The sequence below is a fragment of the Mirounga leonina genome, unplaced genomic scaffold (assembly GCF_011800145.1).
Source record: "Mirounga leonina isolate KUSES-001 unplaced genomic scaffold, KU_Mleo_1.0 Mir_200, whole genome shotgun sequence".
NCBI lineage: Eukaryota > Metazoa > Chordata > Mammalia > Carnivora > Phocidae > Mirounga > Mirounga leonina.
In genome coordinates this window covers 25,276,279-25,296,193 of record NW_023270503.1, presented here as the reverse complement: position 1 = coordinate 25,296,193, position 19,915 = coordinate 25,276,279, and the positions used below count along the sequence as shown (strand labels likewise).

The 19,915-nt window shown below is 58.2% G+C and overlaps 2 protein-coding genes across 6 annotated transcripts in view; both read right to left on the bottom strand.

Moving 5' to 3' along the window:
* STARD3 (StAR related lipid transfer domain containing 3) overlaps nt 1–9,998 on the bottom strand; it is a 21,869-nt gene extending 11,871 nt beyond the window's left edge. For all 4 annotated transcript variants that reach the window (XM_035027021.1, XM_035027024.1, XM_035027022.1 and 1 more), the window contains exon 1: nt 9,891–9,998. The gene's annotated coding sequence lies outside the window, so the exon portion shown is untranslated. The remainder of the gene's footprint in view (nt 1–9,890) is intronic.
* A 485-nt stretch (nt 9,999–10,483) lies between these two features.
* Nucleotides 10,484–19,676, bottom strand: PPP1R1B (protein phosphatase 1 regulatory inhibitor subunit 1B). 2 transcript variants are annotated; one of them, XM_035027393.1, is made up of 7 exons: nt 19,196–19,676; nt 17,492–17,552; nt 17,158–17,180; nt 16,675–16,750; nt 13,032–13,238; nt 11,386–11,505; nt 10,484–11,298 (listed from the first exon to the last, which is right to left on the bottom strand). In XM_035027393.1, the coding sequence occupies exons 1-7, from the start codon at nt 19,274–19,276 to the stop codon at nt 11,249–11,251; spliced, it is 618 nt and encodes a 205-aa protein (XP_034883284.1). In that variant the 5' UTR covers nt 19,277–19,676; the 3' UTR covers nt 10,484–11,248. The 2 variants fall into 2 exon arrangements, with proteins under 2 accessions (XP_034883284.1, XP_034883286.1); XM_035027395.1 differs by lacking the exon at nt 19,196–19,676 and adding an exon at nt 17,835–17,925.
* Nucleotides 19,677–19,915: the final 239 nt, after the last annotated feature.

The window sequence follows — 19,915 nt, the reverse complement described above, 5'->3', positions numbered from 1 at the left end:
CCCCCCCCCCCCCCCCCCCCCCCCCCCCCCCCCCCCCCGCAAAGCCCAGCGACCCCACGGTTCACCCTTGGAGGGCTGTGGGCTCCTCCCCACTGCTTGAGGGCGCAGCCTGCTCCTGCCAAGCCCAACCTCGTGGTTCAGCCACTGGTCCTGTCAACAGCCTCTGGTCCTGTCAACAGCCTCTCAGCCTGCCCACCCCCCCAGGAGAAGAGGGCCCCAAGCTCTGTTCTTTGTTTGCCAAGCACAAAGCCACATTCCCTCCCAGCAGCCAGCCCTACCCTCCCACCCCCTGATCCATGGCAACTGGGAGGGACTTCCTAGAGAAGCGTCTCTGAGTGCTCTGCGCTGGGACAGCGGGTAAGGAGGGAGGACATCCTGGTCCCTTCTCCCTAGCTCCCCCCGCAATGTTGGGCCCAACTACCATCCGCTCCCCTGGTGTTACATACAACAGCCGAGGGGGTGAGTCTCCAGGCTGCGTCTCGCACAGAGAGGGGTTTTCCAAACACTGATCACAGCCCTCAGTTCCAGAGCCTCCAGTCCAGGCCCTGCGGGGCGGCGCCCCCAGCTCTTCCCGAGCTCCGGGCCCCGAGGCTCCTCCAACAAGGCAGGCGCGGCTCACCACCACCACCACCCTGGCCTTCTTTTAGGTCCCTCCATGTGGCAGCCGGACATCGCCTCGGGGCCTTGCACCTAGCTCTCCCCTCCCCAGTCCTTCCAACAAGCAGCTCAGAAGTCCCCCCTCGTTCTCCTCAGAGCACCCCCCTGCCCCCCCAGGCACAGCAGCCTTGCTCTAGCTCTATGATGGGGACCCGGAGCCTGTGACAATCTGCCAGGGTCTTATTCCTTGTTCTGCCAATTCTCCCGGTGCAGGGCTTTCCCGGGCCCGATCACTGCTGTCTCCAGCACCTAGCACTGGGCCCGGCAGCCAGGAGGTGCTGAGAATTGCCTGGTGAGTAAACAGGTGCTCCAGAGGGTCTCCTGGTCCTTAGCTCCATGCTATGCAGCCGAGACATGGGGCAAACCCTGACAGAGAAGAGCCAGCGCTGCCTGAGGCTAGCCCCGAGCTCCACTGCCCCCAGAACCCCGTGCCCATGGCTGTGCTTCATGCCCACTCAGGGCAGGATGGGGCCTTCTGTGAGGCAGCCAAGACAGAAGGGGGAACGGGGTGAACCACCCCTTGCCTCTGCGACCACGGGGCCAAAACTCTTATGAACGCTAGAGGAAGGGGCCCCCAGAGGACTCCCTCCCTGCCACACAGCCCCCAGACCCCAGGTCTCTGCTCCACCAATGTGCTGGCAAAGAGCCTGCAGAGGCCCCGTCCCCCGGGCGGGGGAAGAAGGGACAGTGTGGTGGTGCCCGCGCTTCTAGGGCTCTGTCAGAGTCTCCCTGAATCTTCTCTCATGCCAGTACCAGGAGGCAGGTTTGCGGGCCGGTGGGAGGGGAACCCTGGATGTTGGTCTCCAATCCCGGGAAGGCAAGACCTAACCAGTATCCCCCCAACCCCACCCCGATCTGCTATCCCTTCATACCTTTGTTATGTCTACTACCTTCTGGGGCCCCTCAATCTATCAGGTCCCAAACAAGCTCCCCATTTGTGACTGGCAGGGGATTCTGAGCAAGCCAGTGTGTCCATCCCTCTGCCTCAGTGCAAGCCCCAATGGACAGGAGCGGACTGTTCTCAGCAGAGGCATCTGCACAAGGCCTCTTGTGCACAAGGCACACTCTTGGGGTTGCCATGCCCAGCTCATCTGGAGGGCACTGAAGGAAAGCCGGGCCCAGCTCTGGAAGGAGGCAGTCAGAGAGGGGATGTGACAGGCCGCCGGCAACAGGAACCCCCCACATCCATCAGCTGGACCCGGTGCCAGACCGAACGCGCAGCGCATCTCTCACTGTGACAGGGCCCCAGCTCCAGGGAGGGTGACATTTCCTTGTCGCTAATAGCCCTCTTGTCCGCTGCCAGGCCTGTCTCCATTTCTCTTCCTCCTTCCTGTCTCTCACAAACCACCTTTCTATCTTTGTGTCTCTGTGTCCCGCTCCTGTGTCCATCTTTATTGGTCTTCTTCTCCAGGTCTCTCCCATCTGTGAGTCTGTCTCCACTGCCCTCAGCTCAGTTTCACCCTGCCTTCCTCCCGCACACATGTGTGTGTGTGTGTGTGTGTGTGTGTCATCCTCCCTATCCGCTTCTTTCCCTCTTCCCGACCTCACTGCAGGGTGCTGTGGCTTCCCTCCTCCCGGGCTGCTCCCAAGTCTGTCTGGCATTGCCCCTGGCTCCCTCCCTCCCTCCCTGGGGACGGGACTCGGGTGGCAGCAGCCTGATGGGAGATGCCGCGGGAGCATTGACACTCGCACATGCAGACGTCCTTGGTGAAGCGAGAGACGCAGATGGGGGCTGAGAGCAAAGGTGCTGGGGGAGCCCGGGAGAGCTGCAGACACGGGTGTGTGGGAGCCAGGCACGGGGCCTCGGAAGCAGGGCTGGGGGCAGCTGGCCAAGAGGCAGAGAGAGGGGGGTTCCAGATCACCCTCCACCATGAAAGCTGCTCAGAATCCAAAGAAGAGCTTGTAGAGTAGAAGGAGCCCCGGTCAGGAATGAAGACCTGAGTCCCAGGCATGCGGCAGCCACTAACCCCGAATAACTGGGCAAGTCCTCACCAAGCCCCTGTTTATTTATCTGGGGGAAAAAGTCAGTGCTTTTTCAAACCCCCTTCTTCAAGCAAGAGAAATGTCGAAAGAGAAGAGAGGAGAAGAGAAGAAAACCTTACTTAGAATCTTGAATAGAAGAAAGATAAAAACGGGACTGCTATGGGTCCTGCCACAGAAGGTGGCCACAGAGAGCCCCCCTGGGCAGCCATTCCTCAAACCCCAGGGTCACCCCAGGGTCACTTCCTTGGGCCCAGTTTGAAAACTGCCCACTCAGATGACTTCAAAAGGTCTCTAAGCTCCATCAGACCACCTGCCAGTCTAGGAGGTAGAAATCATCTCGGCCTGGAACTGCTCTGAGCGGTCCCCAAAGCGCTTGGTCTCTGGTCCCCTCGCCCTGGGGGCAGGAGGTGGCAGCTGGCCTCCACCCCCACATGCCCCCCATCCTGCTGAGGGGGAGGCAGGAATGAGTGTTGTGGGCTGGAGACAGCAGGGCTGCCACCCGGGCCCCTAGGAGCAGCATCCCCTGCCCCATCCAAGCCCCTGCCCAGGCGCTGGGAGAACAGCACATGTGGGGTGAAGGAGTCCGCCTGGGGTCGGCTGCAGACTTGACACTCACTCGACGTGTGTTTTAGGAGAAGCTGAGCTGCTCAGGCTTGGGGAAGGGGGTGAGGAAATTGCAAGTTTTATCATCCCAGATTGCAAGAGAAAGAGGGGTGAGGAGGAGGGGGCAATCCACCCTGGATTACTCCAGTTCTTTCAGCTCCTGGGGCAAAGGGGAAAGGCAGGCATGGGAGCCCAGGGCCTGCCAGGCCTTCTCTTACCCCAGGAAATGCCACTATTGGCCAGAGAGCAAGAGGAACTTTCGGGTAGGGTCCCAGACTCAGGGCAGGTAACAGCAGGCAGCTGACACTGTGGAAAGAGAGCTGGACTCTGAGGTCAGGGTTCAAATCTCAGTCTGCCCTTACGAGCTGTGCAATCTGGAGCAAACATAACCATTCTGAGACTCAGTTTCCTCAGAAGCATTAAATAAAGGCACCATTAATATACTTAATGCCTTGGTACCATGCCCTTAAAAATGCTTAAAATGGGGGGCTCCTGAGTGGCTCAGTCAGTTAAGCGTCTGCCTTCAGCTCAGGTCATGATCCCAGGGTCCTGGGATCGAGTCCTGCATCAGGCTCCCTGCTCAGCGAAGAGTCTGCTTCTCCCTCACAATCTGCCTGTCACACACCACCCCCCCACCCGCCGTTTGTACTCTCTCTGTCAAATGAATAAAATCTTTAACAACAAAAACAAAACCCCCACAGGACCGCAGGCTGTCCTGAGGAGCCAGCAGAGAAGAAACAAATGTGGCCTAGCAGTGACCTGCGTCGGCAGGCTGCAGACACCCCTCCTTTACTCCTCACACCCCCACCAGGAGTTGTGCAGATGATGATGGGGTAGAGGAGACAGAAGGCTGGAGAGGCCTGCCCACAGTTCCCCAGGCAGGATGGGGCAGAGCTGACCCCAGGGCCTCTGCTGGCCAGGGAGCCCCTATGACCACCCAGCGAGAGCCTGTGGAGAGCCCAGCACCCTCCCCTCCACATACAAACCATCAGCAAATCTTATTGGCTCTTCCTTCAAAATCCAGCCAGGGTATGTGCATACTGCCCACCACGACTACCAAAACCCCGTCCAAACCGCCACCTCTCACCTGTTACAGCTTCCTGACCACCTCCCTGTCTGCATCCCAAGTCTGTTCTCAACACAGCAGCCAGAGGGATCCTGGTAAAAGTCAGACCACACCTCCCCAGTGCTGCAAACCTCCAATGGCTTCCAGCTCACCCTGAGTGAAGGTCAAAGTTTCCATCCTGGCCTACAAGCCCGCTCTTCCCCAGCCTCTTCCCCTGGAACCCTCTGCTCCAGCTACACTGGCCCTTCTCTGTTCCATGGACATACCAAGCATGCTCCACACTCCCACCCCAGGACCCTTGTACCTGCTGTTCTGTCTGTCTGAAGGTCTTCCCCAGGTCTCTGCAACACTCCCTCCATTCTGGTCTCTGTAAATGTCCCTTTGGAGAAGCCTTCCCTGAACTCCCTATTTAGCCCCCACCCTTCATCCCCTTCCCTGCGTTCTTCTTCTTCACAGAGCTTACCACCCCAGACATATTATATGTTTACGGGTCTGCGTTTACTGCCTGTCTTCTCCTTCCGGAATGCAAACTTCACAAGAGCAGGAACTCCCCCTGCTTTGCTCCATGCTGTGTGCCCAGCACCCAGAGTGGTACCAGGCTCTCAGAAGATACTCAGGAAAGGCGTCGAACAACTCTTTACACACTTCCCTATAGCAGCCTGAGCGCACCTGCGTACACAGCCCCGCCCAGCCCTGGAGGAGCAGCCCCTCCCCGGGGCAGACTGTCTCACCTGGAGCTAGACTCCTCCCTCTGCTCGTGTCCTGCCTCAGGTACAGTCCAGGCACCCTCCCCCCCCAGCAGTCCAGGGGAACTGGTTTCCTGGGCAACCTCGGGCATGGTGGCTGCTCGCCTCCGTTTTCCTAGGCACCAACTTGCAGGGAGAAGACTGGACGTAAGCTAAGTTCCTTGGATAGCTCCAAGGTCAAAAAGGAAGAAGGACATGCTCGCTGGGAGAGACCCCAGCACTCCTCTCCTGGTATGGGGCTGATCCTCCCAGGACACACCAAGGCTGGCAGTCTCCCTTCTGAGCCTCCACTTCCCTCCACTTTCGCATTCTGGAATGACCTCCTCCTCCTGGGAGAGAACTCCAATTCCTCAGAGACCAGTTCAAATGCCACGTCCTGGGCAAAGCTCTGCCTCACCCTCCAGGTTCCCCCAGTCCCAGCTCTCAGGACTCTGGCCCAGCACTACCCTAGACTTGAGGCTCCAAGTCATCTTTCCTTGAGCCCTTTAGGCCTGGCTCACAGTGCTTGGCCATGGTACATGTCCAGGAAGTTAACTGGTCTGTGGGTCTGTAATGTCCACCCTGGAATGGGGGAAAGGGCATGAGTTTGGGGACTGGGCATCAGGCCTGGAGTCAAAAGCCGAAGGCCATTCGTTACTAGGCTGTGAGCCCTTGACTAAATCACTGATTCTCTCTGAACTTCAGTCTCCTTATCTATAAAATGGGGATAGTACAGTGACCACTTCACAGAGCTACTGAAAGGATTAGGAATCACACACACAAAGTGTCTGGGCTTAATTAACAGCAGCTATTACTACTATTAGGGGCTACGGAAACGGTGTTAGAGGCAGGGCCCGGACCAGGCATGTGCAGCACGGCACTCTGCCCAAACAGGGTCCCTTATGTACTGCCGGATGCAAAGATGGGCGCTGGCCTCAGAGAGCTGACCCAGGATGGCACATAGCAGTCTCTACTGTACTTCCGGGCTCAGCGGCCCGTGCCATCAGCCCTGGCACAGCTGGCTTATTGGCCCCTACCCTGTCCCACGGACAGAGAGTTTGGGAAGTTCCCTAGAGAAGGAGGACTTTAAGGAGAGGAGGAAACAAACCAGGCTCCGTTTCTCTTTTCCTTCTGGAGAAGTGGAAAGGGGAAGAGTCAAGCCAAAACAAAAAGTACATTCATCACTGTGCACCGCCCCCTCCAACCCGGACATTCTGAGTACAGCTTCCTGAAAAACCCCAGCAGACTAAGGTTTACTCAGCACGCCTGCCCCCTCCACATGCCAGGCCCTGTTAAATGTCTGGGACGCCCCGGGTCTGTGATGACAAGACCCGCCTACTCAGGGACTGGTGAGTCAGGCCCCACCCACCCTCAGTGCTACTGGATAAAACTTGGGAGCTAAGGAGGTCAAGTTCTCAAGGTCAGCCTGGAAAGGGCCAGTCATCTTCCGGGAGAGAGCTCAGTCCTGTCAGCCCACTCAAGGGAAGGCTCCACAGGCAGAAGGGAGTTCAGCACAGACCCTTGTCAGCACCAGCTGTGACCAGACAGAAGCCAGGCTCAGCCCCAGTCAGAAAAAGTTCACAAGGATACACAATTGGTCAAATGGAATGCTCTGCTTGGCCCTTGTCTTACAGATGTGGCAGCCGCCCATGGTGGGGGGGGGGGGGCAGGGGTACCGAGGCAGTTTCTCAGACAGCTGTGGACCTGGAGTCAAGAGACAGTTCTTGAAGTTCCTGCTGAGAGACACTGACCTTACTTCCCTTGAGTCCCAGCTTCTTCATCTGTAAAATGGAGCCAACAATCTCTACCACTCAAGGGAACAAGTAAGAGCTCACAAATGTACAGGTTTTTTGGTCTCACCCACCCCTCCTCCCCAGACTAGGTGTGTGTGAGCTCCGTTTAATGCTGAGCCTGTGCTAGTCCCTGGGGCTATTCGGGGGCTCTGGGTCTGGTGAGGGAGGCTAACACATAGATAAAACATGGTGCCTCACTGTAATCAGCACTTTCAGGGAGGAACAAACAATGGACCGTGGGCTCTCAGAGAAGGGAGCATCTGACCCAGGATGCAGTGGGTGAGGTTGGGAAAGCCACAAAGAGGCGGAGCTATTCGACCCAGGCCTTGAAGAATCCACATGTATCAACCATAGGCAAGGAAGACGAGCATTCCAGGCAGACAAAAGAACATGAGCAAACCAGGCTCCGTTTCTGGCCCCAGGCCCCAGATTCTGGTCTAAAGCACAGGCCCAGCCCACAAGCTTGCAGGCTGACCACCCCAGGCACCAGGCCTTCAGACACACACCCCCCCCCCGCCCCGGGCATGGTCCCCACAGGCTCCTAAACCAAGGGGACACTTCCTCATGGCCAAGCGAGGAAAGGAATCCCCAACCTCAGCAGAGGAGGCTGCCTCTGCCTCTGTCCTCCCCCTGCAAGAGCTCTGTTCAGAGGACCCAGCTGCCCATTCTGAGTCCACCCTGGTCTCTACCTCTCTCTAGTAAGTTCATCCTCTTGCCCTAAGGTCCCTCACTAATTGTCAGCTCCTCTGGGAAGCCATTCTTGGCCCTTCTTTCCCATGGGTTTCCAGAGCTCTGTGCACATTTCTATAGAACTCATACTTGTCATGTAACATTCATTCACTTCCAGAGTCATTTCCTGAGCAGACTAACTTCAGGTCTGAGTCTTTTTCATTCTTGAATCCTCACTCAATAAATCCAGATCCTGATCCCCGTGCCCTCCACCCCAGCATTTTATTTATGGACAAAAAGCCAGGCTTTGGGGCTCTGGGACAGAATGAGAAGTCAGCCACATCAACAGCCCTCAAGCAATTTATGAAATTAAAAATTACAACCACTGCTCTATAACATTCTTATATAAGCAATAACAGCTAACATTTATTTACTGAGCATTCATGTGCTCACTGATTTAAACCCTACACATGGGGCGTCTGGTGGCTCAGTCGTTAAGCGTCTGCTTTGGCTCAGGTCATGGTCCCAGGGTCCTGGGATCGAGCCCCACATCGGGCTCCCTGCTCGGCAGGGAGCCTGCTTCTCCCTCTCCCACTCCCCCTGCTCGTGTTCCCTCTCTCTCTCTGTCTCTCTCTGTCAAATAAATAAATAAAATTAAAAATAAATAAATAAATAAATAAACCCTACACATAATTTCATTTAATCCTTACAGTAACTCTATGAGGTAGACACACTGCTACCTCCATTTTACAAATGAGAAAACTGAGGCACTTTCTTCATCAAGGTCATAAAACAGTATCAGAACCCATAAAGTCTGATTCAGGAGTCTGTATTATCAACCACTATTCTAGTATGGACAGGGTGTTGCAGGGACGCAGGGGGCAGTATTAAGTCTTGGACAGGGGGGATGGGAGGAAGTCAACCCAGAAGTCATATTCCCTGAGAAGGACAAGTAGAAGGCAGCCTGGCAGATAAGAGAAGGGGCTTCCCAGGCAGAGGGGCTGGTGTGCAAAGGCTTGGAGACACAAAATTGCAAGGCATGGGCAAGTGCATCCTGTGATGCCATGTTATTGGACTTTAGGGTGCACTTAGGAGACTGGCAGGAAAGAGGTCAGAACCCAGACAGTGCTGTAAATTGTACTAGGGATTCAGCCTTTTTCCTCAAGCAATAGGAAGCCAACAAAGGGTTTTAAGCAAGGAAGTAACACAATGAGACTTGTGTTTTAAAAGGATCACAAGAGGGGCACCTGGCTGGCTCAGTCGGGAGTTTAAAAAAAAAAAAAGAGAGAGAGAGAGAGAGATCATAAGAGTTAGTTTGGAGACTGGGTTGCAGGCAGCCATGATTAGAAGTTGCTGGGAAGCCACTGCAGTTATCCTGGTGAGAAACACATCAAGGTGGTACCAGAAGAGATGGAGGCCCAGGACCAGGTGTGCAGTATGTTCAGGAAGTTAGCTGGATCGGGTCACCCCACAGATGTGGGAATTGAGGGAGAAGAGGAAGCATAAGATAATTTCCCGGTCTAGCGCTGGGATGCGACGGCAGAGGAAGAAGAATGGGTTTGCAGGGGGGGAAAGACCAGTCCAAGAGAGCTGCAGCTGAAGTGGAGCTGTCCACTGGTAGCTGGACGCCCAAGTCTGGGGCTCCAGGGAGGGGCTGCGCTGAAGAAAGAGGTCGATGTGGGCGCCTTTCGGGTATCTAGGTGGTGTAAAGCTGAAGCCATGAGAGTGGATGAGACCATCAAAATTCAGCGTATAGAGCGGGGGCTGGGCAGGACACGAGAATGGGAAACGGTACTTCCACTGTCAGAACAGGAGGAAGAAAATAAGGAGATGCAGACGCCGAGGACGCCAAGGGGGAGGGGCGTGCCAATTACGGCAATTAGGAACGAGTGTCACTGGTGTTATGCACCTCTAAGAACTCAAGAAAGATTCTTTAAAGAGCCCTTTTGATGTCGATTAGGGAAGTCATTCACTGCCGTTTTCAAAGGAAGTTGGGGGAGACCGGATGACAGTGAGACGCAGACCTACCGGAACGTGTAGATGTTTTCCTCCTCTTTCAGAGACCCTGACCCCTGCCCATATCCAACTTCTGCCCCCCACTACCCAGATTTCGTGCCTCGCCTCTCCCCTCAGAGTGAGGCTCTGGACGGCGAGCTGGGACGCCGTCCCCGGGCGCTCTCGGGTGGGCGGGCCGCGGAAGGTCAGCGCCGGAGCCCCCCGAACCCCACGCGGGGCAGAGCGAGGCCGAGCGGAGAAAGGGGGCGGAACCTGGGGCGCGGGGGGTGCGGGAAGGGTCGGACCGAGCCAACAACGGACACGGGGCAGGGAGGCGGAATCCGCTGACAAGACACAGCCCTCGTACCACCCGGCCCCTGTGACCTCTCCCGGACCCACCTGCTCCATGTCAGCCATCGCCCAGGCTCTTCCTGCCCCAGCCGCAGTCGGGCTCTGCTGCCCCGGAGCGCCTCCGAGCGAAACAGGATCTCCCGGCGGCGCCACTTCCGCCGCTGAGCCCGCCCCCGAGTGCGAACTGGGATGTGCGTAGAGTGCAGCCCCGCCCCTTCGCCTCAGTCTCCGCCCCCCAGCCCTTGGGCCCCACCCCGAGGGCCGGAAGTGGGGACGGCTTGAGGGTCTTACTAATGGCGGGGGAAATGGGAAAGAAGCCCAGGGGCATCATCATCGTTAGGCCACAGAGGCCTGGCACTGTGGGGAAAAAGGGGGAACTTCCTGAGGGGAGGCCTTTGGGGCTGGGGGACTGGTCCCTTTGGAGAAATCCAATTACTCTTGAAAGTTCTTTTCCCTCCCTGCCTCGTTCAGCCATCCCTAGCAGGATCTAGTACTTCTGTGGTCCTTCCTAAGAGTGCTCCGAGCTTGTCTAGAGGACTGGACACTAGGGTCGAGGTGGCCACCCACCAGGTCTTCCACATAGGGGAACGCGTTTCCCCTTCCTCCCTCTCCTTTCCCCTGAAAGAGAAGTCTCAGCACGGTTATTTACAAAGATTTATTTATTACGGCACAGGAGTGGTTCAGGCCTGGAGTCAGGGAAGGGGGGAAGGGGGGCAGAGCAGCTGGAGGACAAGGAGAACCTGGCTTCCCCACCGTGCGCCCCCCTAAGGACATATACTAGGCGGCATTCCCGGCATCAAAGCACAAACAAAACGCAACAAAGCAGCCTCTGCTAGTCCATCTTCCAGGCACCCAGGCTGGGGAGCAGGGGTGATAACAGGAAGATTTCCAAAATGTTGAGGTTGAGGAGAAGGATGCCCTGGGCCCTGGTAGAAGCCAGAGAGAGGGGTGGTAACTTGAAATCCCCCATAGGAGAGGGGATGGAGAAGGATCTAAGGGCACCTACAGGTTCTCAGTACCCTCTTTCCCCAGATCTTAGGGTCCTGCCCTGTGGGTTTCCTGTGCCCAGGAGAAGGGTCTGGGGAGTAGAATTGTGAAGGATAAACCTTTGCCCTCCCCCCCCCTTACTGGATCATCCAAACTCTCTCACATCCCGCCTCCCTCTGGGTAAATGGGGGAATGACTGGCAGGGGTAGGCATCAGGCAGCAAGTGCCCAGGGACTCTGGGCATCAGCCAAAGGTGGGCAAACAAGCAAACATGGACCAGCCTGAAGTCTTCTAGAAGTCAGAAGCCACAGCCCTAGCGAGTGAGGGGGAAGGGTACAAAATAGGGTGGGGACAGAGTGGGTATCTGGGGAACAGCAATGCCCCCTCCACTTCCTTCTGAGCGATGCAAGGCCGGGTGCCTATGTGCCAGGCTCAGGGTGGGCGGGGCGCTGTGGCTCCTCCCCAGGCTCTGCAAGGCAAGCAGAGGGACTCAGGGCTTGGCCACGCCCACAAAAGTCCCAGCCCCTCCTCCCCATTCGCTACCACCAAGCCTCACCATTCAGTGCCAGGTCTTCCACTTGTTCCTTGGAGCTTCCATCTCTCTGGGGCTCATCCAGAGGGGGTGGGCGCTCCCAGGGTCCTTCCAAACCCTGGCCACAAGCTGTCTTCTGCCCAGCTGGGGATGGGAATGAAAGGATAAAAACACAGTCTCTAAGTATCCATTCAGCCGTCCTGGAGCAGGAGCGGAGCCTCTCTGATGGCTGAGGCTTAGCTTTCTGAGGGCATCATGGTATAATGGAGAGAACGCTGGACCAAGAATGCTCTCCCAATGACTAGCTATATGAGTTAGATAAGTCAGTTATTACCTCTCTGAAGGGGATGGTGAGAAGGAAATTGCGTAGATTGCCTTAAATAAGATAATAGTTAATATGCTGACCAGACCAGCACCAGCACTCCCGGAGTGGTGGCAATTGATATTTCTCCTTGGTAGTCTTGTCATTTGGCCCTCTGCCCTGCTGCTTTTCCAGAGAGAACAGTCTCCTCTTGCTTCCTCTTGACCTGTCCTGAGGGTCTCAGTGGGAGTTGACTCAACTTCCACCTGGAGCTTTTGCTCCAGCGTTGATACCCCACTGCCAGAGATGCAGAGAGGAGGTCCAAGCCATTTTGTTTGGGTGCGAGGGCTGGACACTGCAAGCAGGTTTAGTCGACTGTTTCTCATCCCCATAAATAATGGGACCAGGAAGTTTAACGTGCACCGGGAGGGATAGATATGGCACAGCCTTCCATAGGTAAGCATGGAAAACACAGCCATGGGAGGGGCAGAGATCTTTCTGCCTAGGAATTCTCTGGGCCTCAGGACCCTCTGTGGAGATTTCTGGATCTGGGGCCTCTAGCTCTGAGGTCTTTTGTGTAGGTCTTAGGCCCCTCCTTGACCCCTCTCTTCCCAGGCAGTTGGAGTTGAAGCGCAGAAGACTAGGTTGTTCTTGCATCCTAGATTCTCCATCTAGACACTAGAGGGCACCCTCTCACCTCCAGCCCAGGAAATAAAAGGGGGAGAAACAGCCACAGGGTCCTGGGAAGGACTTAAGAACCAGCTCTTTGCCTCCCAGCAGAAACCACATCTTAGATTTAAAAACACAGGTGGGCGCCTGGGTGGCTCAGTTGGTTAAGCGACTGCCTTCGGCTCAGGTCATGATCCTGGAGTCCCAGGATCGAGTCCCGCATCGGGCTCCCTGCTCAGCGGGGAGTCTGCTTCTCCCTCTGACCCTCTTCCCTCTCATGCTCTCTCTATCTCATTCTCTCTCTCAAATAAATAAATAAAATCTTTAAAAAAATAAAAATAAATAAATAAAAATAAAAACACAGGTAATGACGGCATTGCACCCTCTTAGTTCTCTATCCCTGCATCTCCTGTACTCCCTCACGGCCATGCATGGGAAGTCTTTTCTTGGGTCTAGCCTCAAACCTCATGTGGCCTTGCCGTAACTCTTAGGGAATAGCGGAATTACTAGGGACGAACTGATTCGGGAGAGGGTCAGGATGGGAGCAGCCCAGGTATCCTAGGGCACCTGTGGGTGGGAGGATGGGGAGGCCCTCACCGTACAACTGCGGTTTAACATGTGTGAAAAGCTCTGAACTGGGAGGGGTGCCCCAGGACACTCAAGAAGGACCCCACCAGGCTTCCCAGCTCCTTCAGCTTACCAGGCCCCCTGCTGCTCTTCAGGACTTCAGCCTGGCTGTCCTCCTCCTCCTCCTCCTCTTCGTCATCCTCCTCCTCCTCCTCCTCATCTTCCTCTCTTGGGTAGCCCAGCTCCCGCAGCTCCCCCAGCTCATCCTCCTCCTCTGAGGCCTGGTTCTCGCTCAGGTTGCTGATGGACTGCAGATGAGACTCAGCAATGCGCTGCACGGCTGGCCCAGGGGGCCCCAGAAGGCAAGGGTGAGCCGGGCCAAGAAGCGGCCCATGGAGCTGGAGAGGCATGTGGCCCAGCCCCAACCTCCTTCCCGTGGCCTAGGGCATGGCTAACCCCCTCAGGGGTCTAGTTCAAAAGCTAAAGGTCACAGGTCAGTCTGCTGGGGGCCAGACGAGGGCAGAAGCAGCAGGCGGCAGACCCTTAATCGTGTTTGGCTCCTAAGCTGTCCAGGGATGCAGACCTCCTTGGAGGCTGGCCCCAGGCGGCTCCCCTGAACCATAGGGTGCCATGCTGGACAAGACCAGGCAGGTACAGCAGCAGCTTAACATTCCGTGGCTGGGGCATGTGCTTCTCCCAGGACCGGGGACTGGAGACAGTGTCCACTAGCTACAGCCCTGGCTGGGAGGCACAGGACCCATGGGCCAGGGCCTGCGGGATTTGTCCCTCTGTTTCTAGCAGCGTGCCCAGACTGCTGAGGGCTCATTGCTTACCCCGATCCTGCTGGGCTCGGTCCCCACCCCCTGGCCCTACGCCTGTCATAGACGCTACTCCACATGTCTCTGCCCAGGTGCTGAGGTAGGGACAATTCGGAGACCGAGGACGTAACAGTCCACAGCCAGTGAAGTTTGTGCCTGGGGATGTGATGTGCTCAGACGCAGCCCCCACAATCTTGACCCACATCCCCAAGCTTCCAGCTCCCTCTGTGGTGACCTAGAAAGCAGCAAACACCACCCACCCCCCCAACACCACCAAGGCCTGCTGGGATAGGGCCTAGGAAAGGAACAGTGTAGGCAGCTGAGGAGAAGTTTCCAAAAGATGGAAAGGCCCAGGGGGTTAGGAGAAAGGGGCCAGGGCTGGGGGATTCTGGGGGAATGGCAGGGGTTGAGGGGACGCTGTGAGGAGTGGTTGGGGCAGAGGCAGCAGGGGGACCAGGAGCCGGTGGGATTTAAGAGCACTTGGGTAGCGGAACTCACAGCTCACAGACAGGATGCTGACAAGCTAGGGGCTGGGGTGGTTACAGCTCCTTCTGGGGAGGCCGGCAGCCCCTCCCCTCAGAAAGCCCAGAGGGGTAGATCCAGGCTGGCAACCTCCAGTGCAATGAACAGGGCACCACACTCCTGCCAACTTGGGACAGGCACAGAGGGCACATTGTGTGTGCCCACTGCCCCACCCTGCCCCAGGCTCCCAGCCCGGTGCCTCCCGCTGGCTCTGGGCCAGTTACCCAGGCAATAAAAATACAATAAATAGCCCTGCCCTGGCCTTGGGGACGCGGCGGATCTTTACCTTGAGCCAAGTGTGAGAGCTCAGCCTTGGAGAGTCCCCTTCAAGCCAAGATGGTGTTGTCCATCCTCCCCTGGAGGCCCTCGGCTTCTCCCCTTACATACCCCAACCCTGGCGTGCCTGGGTGGCTCAGTCGTTGGGTGTCTGCCTTTGGCTCGGGTCATGATCCCAGGGTCCTGGGATCGAGCCCCGCATCGGGCTCCCTGCTCTGCCAGAAGCCTGCTTCTCCCTCTCCCCCTCCCCCTGCTTGTGTTCCCTCTCTCGCTGTCTCTCTCTGTCAAATAAATAAATAAAATCTTAAAAAAAAAAAAACAAAGCCCCAACCCTGCCAGAAGCTTTCCCTTGCCCGGAAAGGGGCTGAAGCCTGCAAAACAGTGCTCTCCAGGTACAGAAGGGTCCTCTGAGAGTTGGGGGGTGAAGGGAGGAGAGGAAGTGGCTGCTCCAGCCCTCGCCCCCAGTCAGGGGAGGAGAGTTTAGTCCCCGTGGCACAGTGACAATAGGTGTGCGGGGTGCGCCCCTGCTGGTGCCCATGAGCCTCCCGCGCACTGCGCCTCCCCTCCTGCCTCTCGGAGCTCTCTGGGGTCTCCTCCTCGCCCTCCCAGCTGTCTTCTTCTCTGTCCCCATTTCTGGGGCCCTGAGCTCCCCCAACCCAAGTCTCCCTTTCAAAGCCAGAATGTCTGCAGTACAGCCCCCAGACTGCCCTGCCTCTCCCAACTTAGACCCTGCTAAGGTGCAGTCCAAAGGGGCAATGGTGGTGGCAGCCCATTTCTAGCCCTTGCAGGGTGCCCAGGAAGCCCCTTGGCCCTAGCCTCTTCACCCCTGCCTTCTGCCCCATGCTCGTGACCAAGAGTCCAAGGGACGGTTCTTGCCCCTCACATCCACTCAGCCCTCCCCAGCCCAGAGTAGGGAGGAGAGAGAGGTCTTCTGGTCTCTCCTGAGAAGATGCCACCACCTCCCTCATGCCTCCTTCAGGGGCTGGCCTTCCTCCACATCCCTACAGGTGGGAAGTCCTTCCAGGTGCTGTACCCACTGCCCACATGCTGTCCCTTCCTCTTTCTGTCCTGGGCGGGGGGCAGAGAAAATGCCCTTGTCCTTCTCTCTTCTCCTCCCAGCCTCTCCTCTCTGCTCCTAACCCTGGCAGGCAGGCTGGCAGGTGCGCCTGTTGACCTTGGCCGGTGCTGGGAACTCATTAAACCCACCCCAGAAGGAGCTCCCAGCACACCCTTCCGGTCTCCTCCCTCCACAGGAGGAGGGGGCTGGCCTGGCAGGAAGAGCCTCAGGCCAGAGCTGAGGTGGGGGGTGGGAAGGCATCCTTTGGCTTAGTTAGGAAGAGACCCTCCCCACGCCCCCAGCTCCACGCCCCCAGCTCCACGCCCTCTCCTCCAGGTGTAGGCGGACTCTAAAGGCTCCCTGTGATTTCACACCTCCTCCCCTGTGCACATTTCCTTTCCTCTTCCTACAGTGCCCTTCCATGCCTTGCCCGCCTATTGAATCCCTTCTCATCCTTCAAATCCAGGCTTAACCCTCCTCTCCTCGGTAACTCACCCACCACGCTTTGGGGCAAAAGGCCCCAAGAGGGTGGGAGCCAAATCTGACTCCTCCCATTTTGCTCAGTGCCCACCAGTGAGGCCTGGCACACACTAGGTGTTCTAAGTGTGTGCTCTAGGAATGACTTGTGTTTTAACATAGAAAGGAGAAGCAGGACCAAGAAGCAACCAGTTTGCTGGCCTGAGCAAATGTTCTTCCAGTGGGGGAGGGGAGCCAGAGCTGTACCTGGAGAAGGTGCTGGTTGGGGGGGAGAGAAGGGGGGGACAGAGGGGGGGCACTGGAAGGTGGTCTGGCACACACTTGCAAAGAGGAGGTACAGAGCTGAATATCTGTATGTTGATGATACTTGTCATTTTAGGCTGGCCGCCTCTTTTCTTTCAACCCCACCACCTGATTTGAAGGCCCGTAGCCACCCCTTTCGGCCCCTGGGCCCCTTCTTTACAAGACCGAATGAAGAAAGATCTGGTCCCTAAGTAGTGGTTGGGGTACACAAGACAACCCCTCCCCACTGACAAAAGCTCAACCCTTCACCTCCCTCCCCCAATGTCAGCCTGGTTCCAGGGGGGTCAAGGGGCCAGCCAGACTGATGGAGGGGGGGATAGTACCTTTCAGCGAGGGGGGTGTGTAGGCACATGGGTTGGGTCTCTTCGACTTGAGGTGGTGCCCCTCTCCTGAGGCTCTCTGCCAGGGTAAGTGACAGGTTAAACAGACTCACCAGAGGCCCCCTCCCTTCACCCTTCCTCCATTCCACCCCAGCCCTGGCAACCCAGGCCACAACTGTTCTAGCCTCGGCTGATGGGTCCAGCCAGGCTGCCCTGTTTCTTTGGGAGGGTCTTCCCTAAGCTGCGGCCTGGCTCAAGGCAGAATCCAGGGTTCTGGAGGCCCAGCCCAAGTCTGAGCAGAGGAAAGACAAGGGCAGGGGAGTCTGTACCAGTGGGACCCTGGCACCAGGCACTCTTACCAAGGTGCCAATGGATATTGTAATGTGTCCTCCGGGGTGGCACCATGTGTTAGTCGGGAGGAATCCTGTCCAGCCCACCAAAAAGGGCCCCCAGCATCCCTCCTTCCAGCTGCCCCTGGAAACTCACCTGGTGAGGGGAGGCCTCCTCCTCTGAGGGAGACCGCCAATGAACCAAGGGAAGCCGAGGGAAGAAGAGAGAGGAGGGGAGGAAAGGGAAGAGAGAAAGAGAATCTGAATTACTTTCCCCAAAGGTTCAGGCTCTGGAGAAAGGGAAAGTGTGCCCTTTCCTTCTGGGTGTTGGAAGGTGCCTGGTCAATAAAGGAACCCAGCAGGGTTGGGCTCCCAGACCTTACCCACTCCCCCTCATCTTCTGCTCAGTGTCCTAACTCATGGGACTTTGGCCCCAAGAAGGCTTCAGAGTTAGGGTGGGACCAGGGCTGGGGCAGCAGGGAAGGGCCCACCTGGTGAGGAGTGCTCTGAGAGCCGGAACAGCATGGCAGGGGTTGGTCTCCTGCGCCGGATCTAAGGAGATGGAGAAAGAGGTGGGGGGAGGGGAGCAGGACAGACACCTGCCCCCCCCCCCCCCCCAGGCAGCAGGGAACAAACAGTGCTTTGAAATCCCCAGGGAGCCTTTGAATCAAAGACTGTTAGAGCTGAAAGGAACTCTATAGTTCACCCAACCCCCTCATTTTACAGAGGTGAAAACCTAGGGCTCAAAGAGGTTCAGGCAGGAGCTCAAGGCCACACAGCTTGCCATGGCAGAGAAAGGAGGAGAAAAGCCCATCACTGACTCCTAACCCATACCTGTCCCCTCCGTGGCTCCTCCAGAATGGGCATCTCCCTTTCCACCTTCCCCTATCAAGGAGGCCCATCCCCTCCTGCTTTTGCAGAAATCAGACCTCAGGAGCAGAAGCTGACGGTAAGAGACGCCCCCTGGGCCATGGCACCCACATGGCCCTGCCCACCTAAGGTCAGCTCAAGGGCTCCAAAGAAACCAGATCCCGCTGCAGAGGGAGGCTGAGCCAAGGCGCTGCAGAAACCTGCAACATGTGGGCCTGAGCCCCAGACCCACCCGGTCCTGGAGGTGTCCCTGGAAGACTGTGTCTGGGTCTCTCTAGCAGTCTCTCTCAGGCTGTAAAACTCCTGGCCCAGTGCTCATAAAAAACAAAAAGTTGCCCTCCTTGGTATAGGAGCCAAGCTGAACGGGGGTGGGGGGGGGCACTGAGCACTCCCAGTAGCTCCCCCCTCCCAGCTTGGCAATCAGACCAACTGTCAGTTAATTAGGTCCCCTCCAAGCTCCAGGGAAATGCACAGAGAGAACCAGGTGAATGAAGCTGAAACTGTCCCCCGCCCCCCCCCCCGCCAAGCTCTCCAAACTGCCTCCAGACCCAAAGCTGCTTAGACCCAGGACCCAACCGTCCCCCCTCCCCCATGGCCCCCCTATCTCCCCCCAGAATGACTTGGCTCCACTCTCACTGCTCTGCTGGGTGTCAGCAACAAGTGAACACTCTACTTGGGGGCGGGGGTGCGGAGCCCTCTTCTCTCCCTCCGTCCACTCCCACCACCTTTGGAGACCTCTCGACCCCCAGGAAGGCTCTCCAGAGAACTCAGTACTCTGTGAAGGGGTCTGTGACGACTGGTCGCCCCCACCCGCATGTTGTGGCTCCGTGTGGGGCCTGGCAGCAGGAGGTCAGGACAAGGCTCTGGCGGCCCGGCCCAGGCACACACGGTGGGACCCGAGAGGGGCAGAGCCCGGGGCCGCGAGCTGGAGGCCGGTTCTGCACAACGGGTCAGTGCACCACCACGTGTCTCACTTCCGACCGGCTCTGGCTGGGGCCAGGGCGCAGCGGTCCCCCTGGCAGCCTCGGTTAGGACCCCGTGCAGGGTCCAGAGCACAGTCTCCCCGCCCGGGGTTGGCCCGGAACGGCCGGGGCCCCGACGCTCGCCGCCCGGCGTTCTGCGGCCCCGGGAAAAAGTTGCCGGAGTCCGCAGCGAACTTCACGCGCTGCCCCGCGCCCCCGCGTGTCCGAGGCGGCCCGAGACGCTCCGTCGCCCCCCCGTCCACATACACACCCCGGCCGGCCCGGCCCCGGCAGCGCCCCGCCGCGGGAGGAGCCCCGGGGTGTGTTGGGGGCGCTGCCGGGGGTGGGGCGCGGCCCCCTTACCATCTCCACCTGGCGGGGGTCGAGCTGGCTGGGGGGCGCGGGCACCGAGAACTGGATCTTCTTGCGGTCCTTGGGGTCCATGGCGGGCGGGGCGGCTGGCGGGGCTGGGGGCGCGCGTCTCGGGGTCCGGGGCTGCGGTCCCGGCTCGGCTTCCCGGCGCTGCTCGGGGCGCGGCGGCGAGCGCTGGCTGTGCGCGGCGAGGGGGAGGCGAGCGGCTCACGCTCAGATAAAAATACCGCGCGCCGCGAGGGGAGGGCGCGCGAGCGGGAGGGGGTCGCGCCGGCTCCGAGCGCCCCCGACTCTCGGCTCTGGGGCTCGCCCGCCGCGCCCGCCGCGCCGGTCCCCGGGCGCCTGCAGCCTGGGCTCCCGGCTCGTGCGCTCGGGGTCTCTGCCCCTCTGCCGGAGTCTTCGCCTCTCCCTCCTGCCCTCGCTCTCTCCGAGGGTCTCTGTGGGTGTCTCCGCCTTCCTCTCTCTCCCTCCCTTCCTCTCCGTGCGCCTCTATCTCTGCCTTTCTCGATCCCTCCAGGTCTCACCCTCTGGTCCCAGCCTTGGGGTCCCCGGCCCGTCCCCTCGGCCTGGGACTGGCGCCCGGGGGCTGGGTGGGAGGGCCCAGTGGGAAGTGGCCAATGAGCACCGAGAACCGTGTTCTCCCCGGGCCGGGAGGAGGGTGCGGAGTGTGAGCCAGGACCCGGGGAGCGGGCTGGGGGCCCCCCTGCCGTC

Coding starts and splice junctions, on each gene's coding strand:
- PPP1R1B (XM_035027393.1), bottom strand. CDS start 19,276: ATGGACCCCAAGGACCGCAAGAAGATCCAGTTCTCGGTGCCCGCGCCC. Junction 17,553..19,195: donor ACCCCCGCCAGGTGGAGATG/GTAAGGGGGCCG, acceptor CCATCTCCTTAG/ATCCGGCGCAGGAGACCAAC. Junction 11,299..11,385: donor GGAAGACCTGGCACTGAATG/GTGAGGCTTGGT, acceptor CTTGCCTTGCAG/AGCCTGGGGAGGAGCCACAG.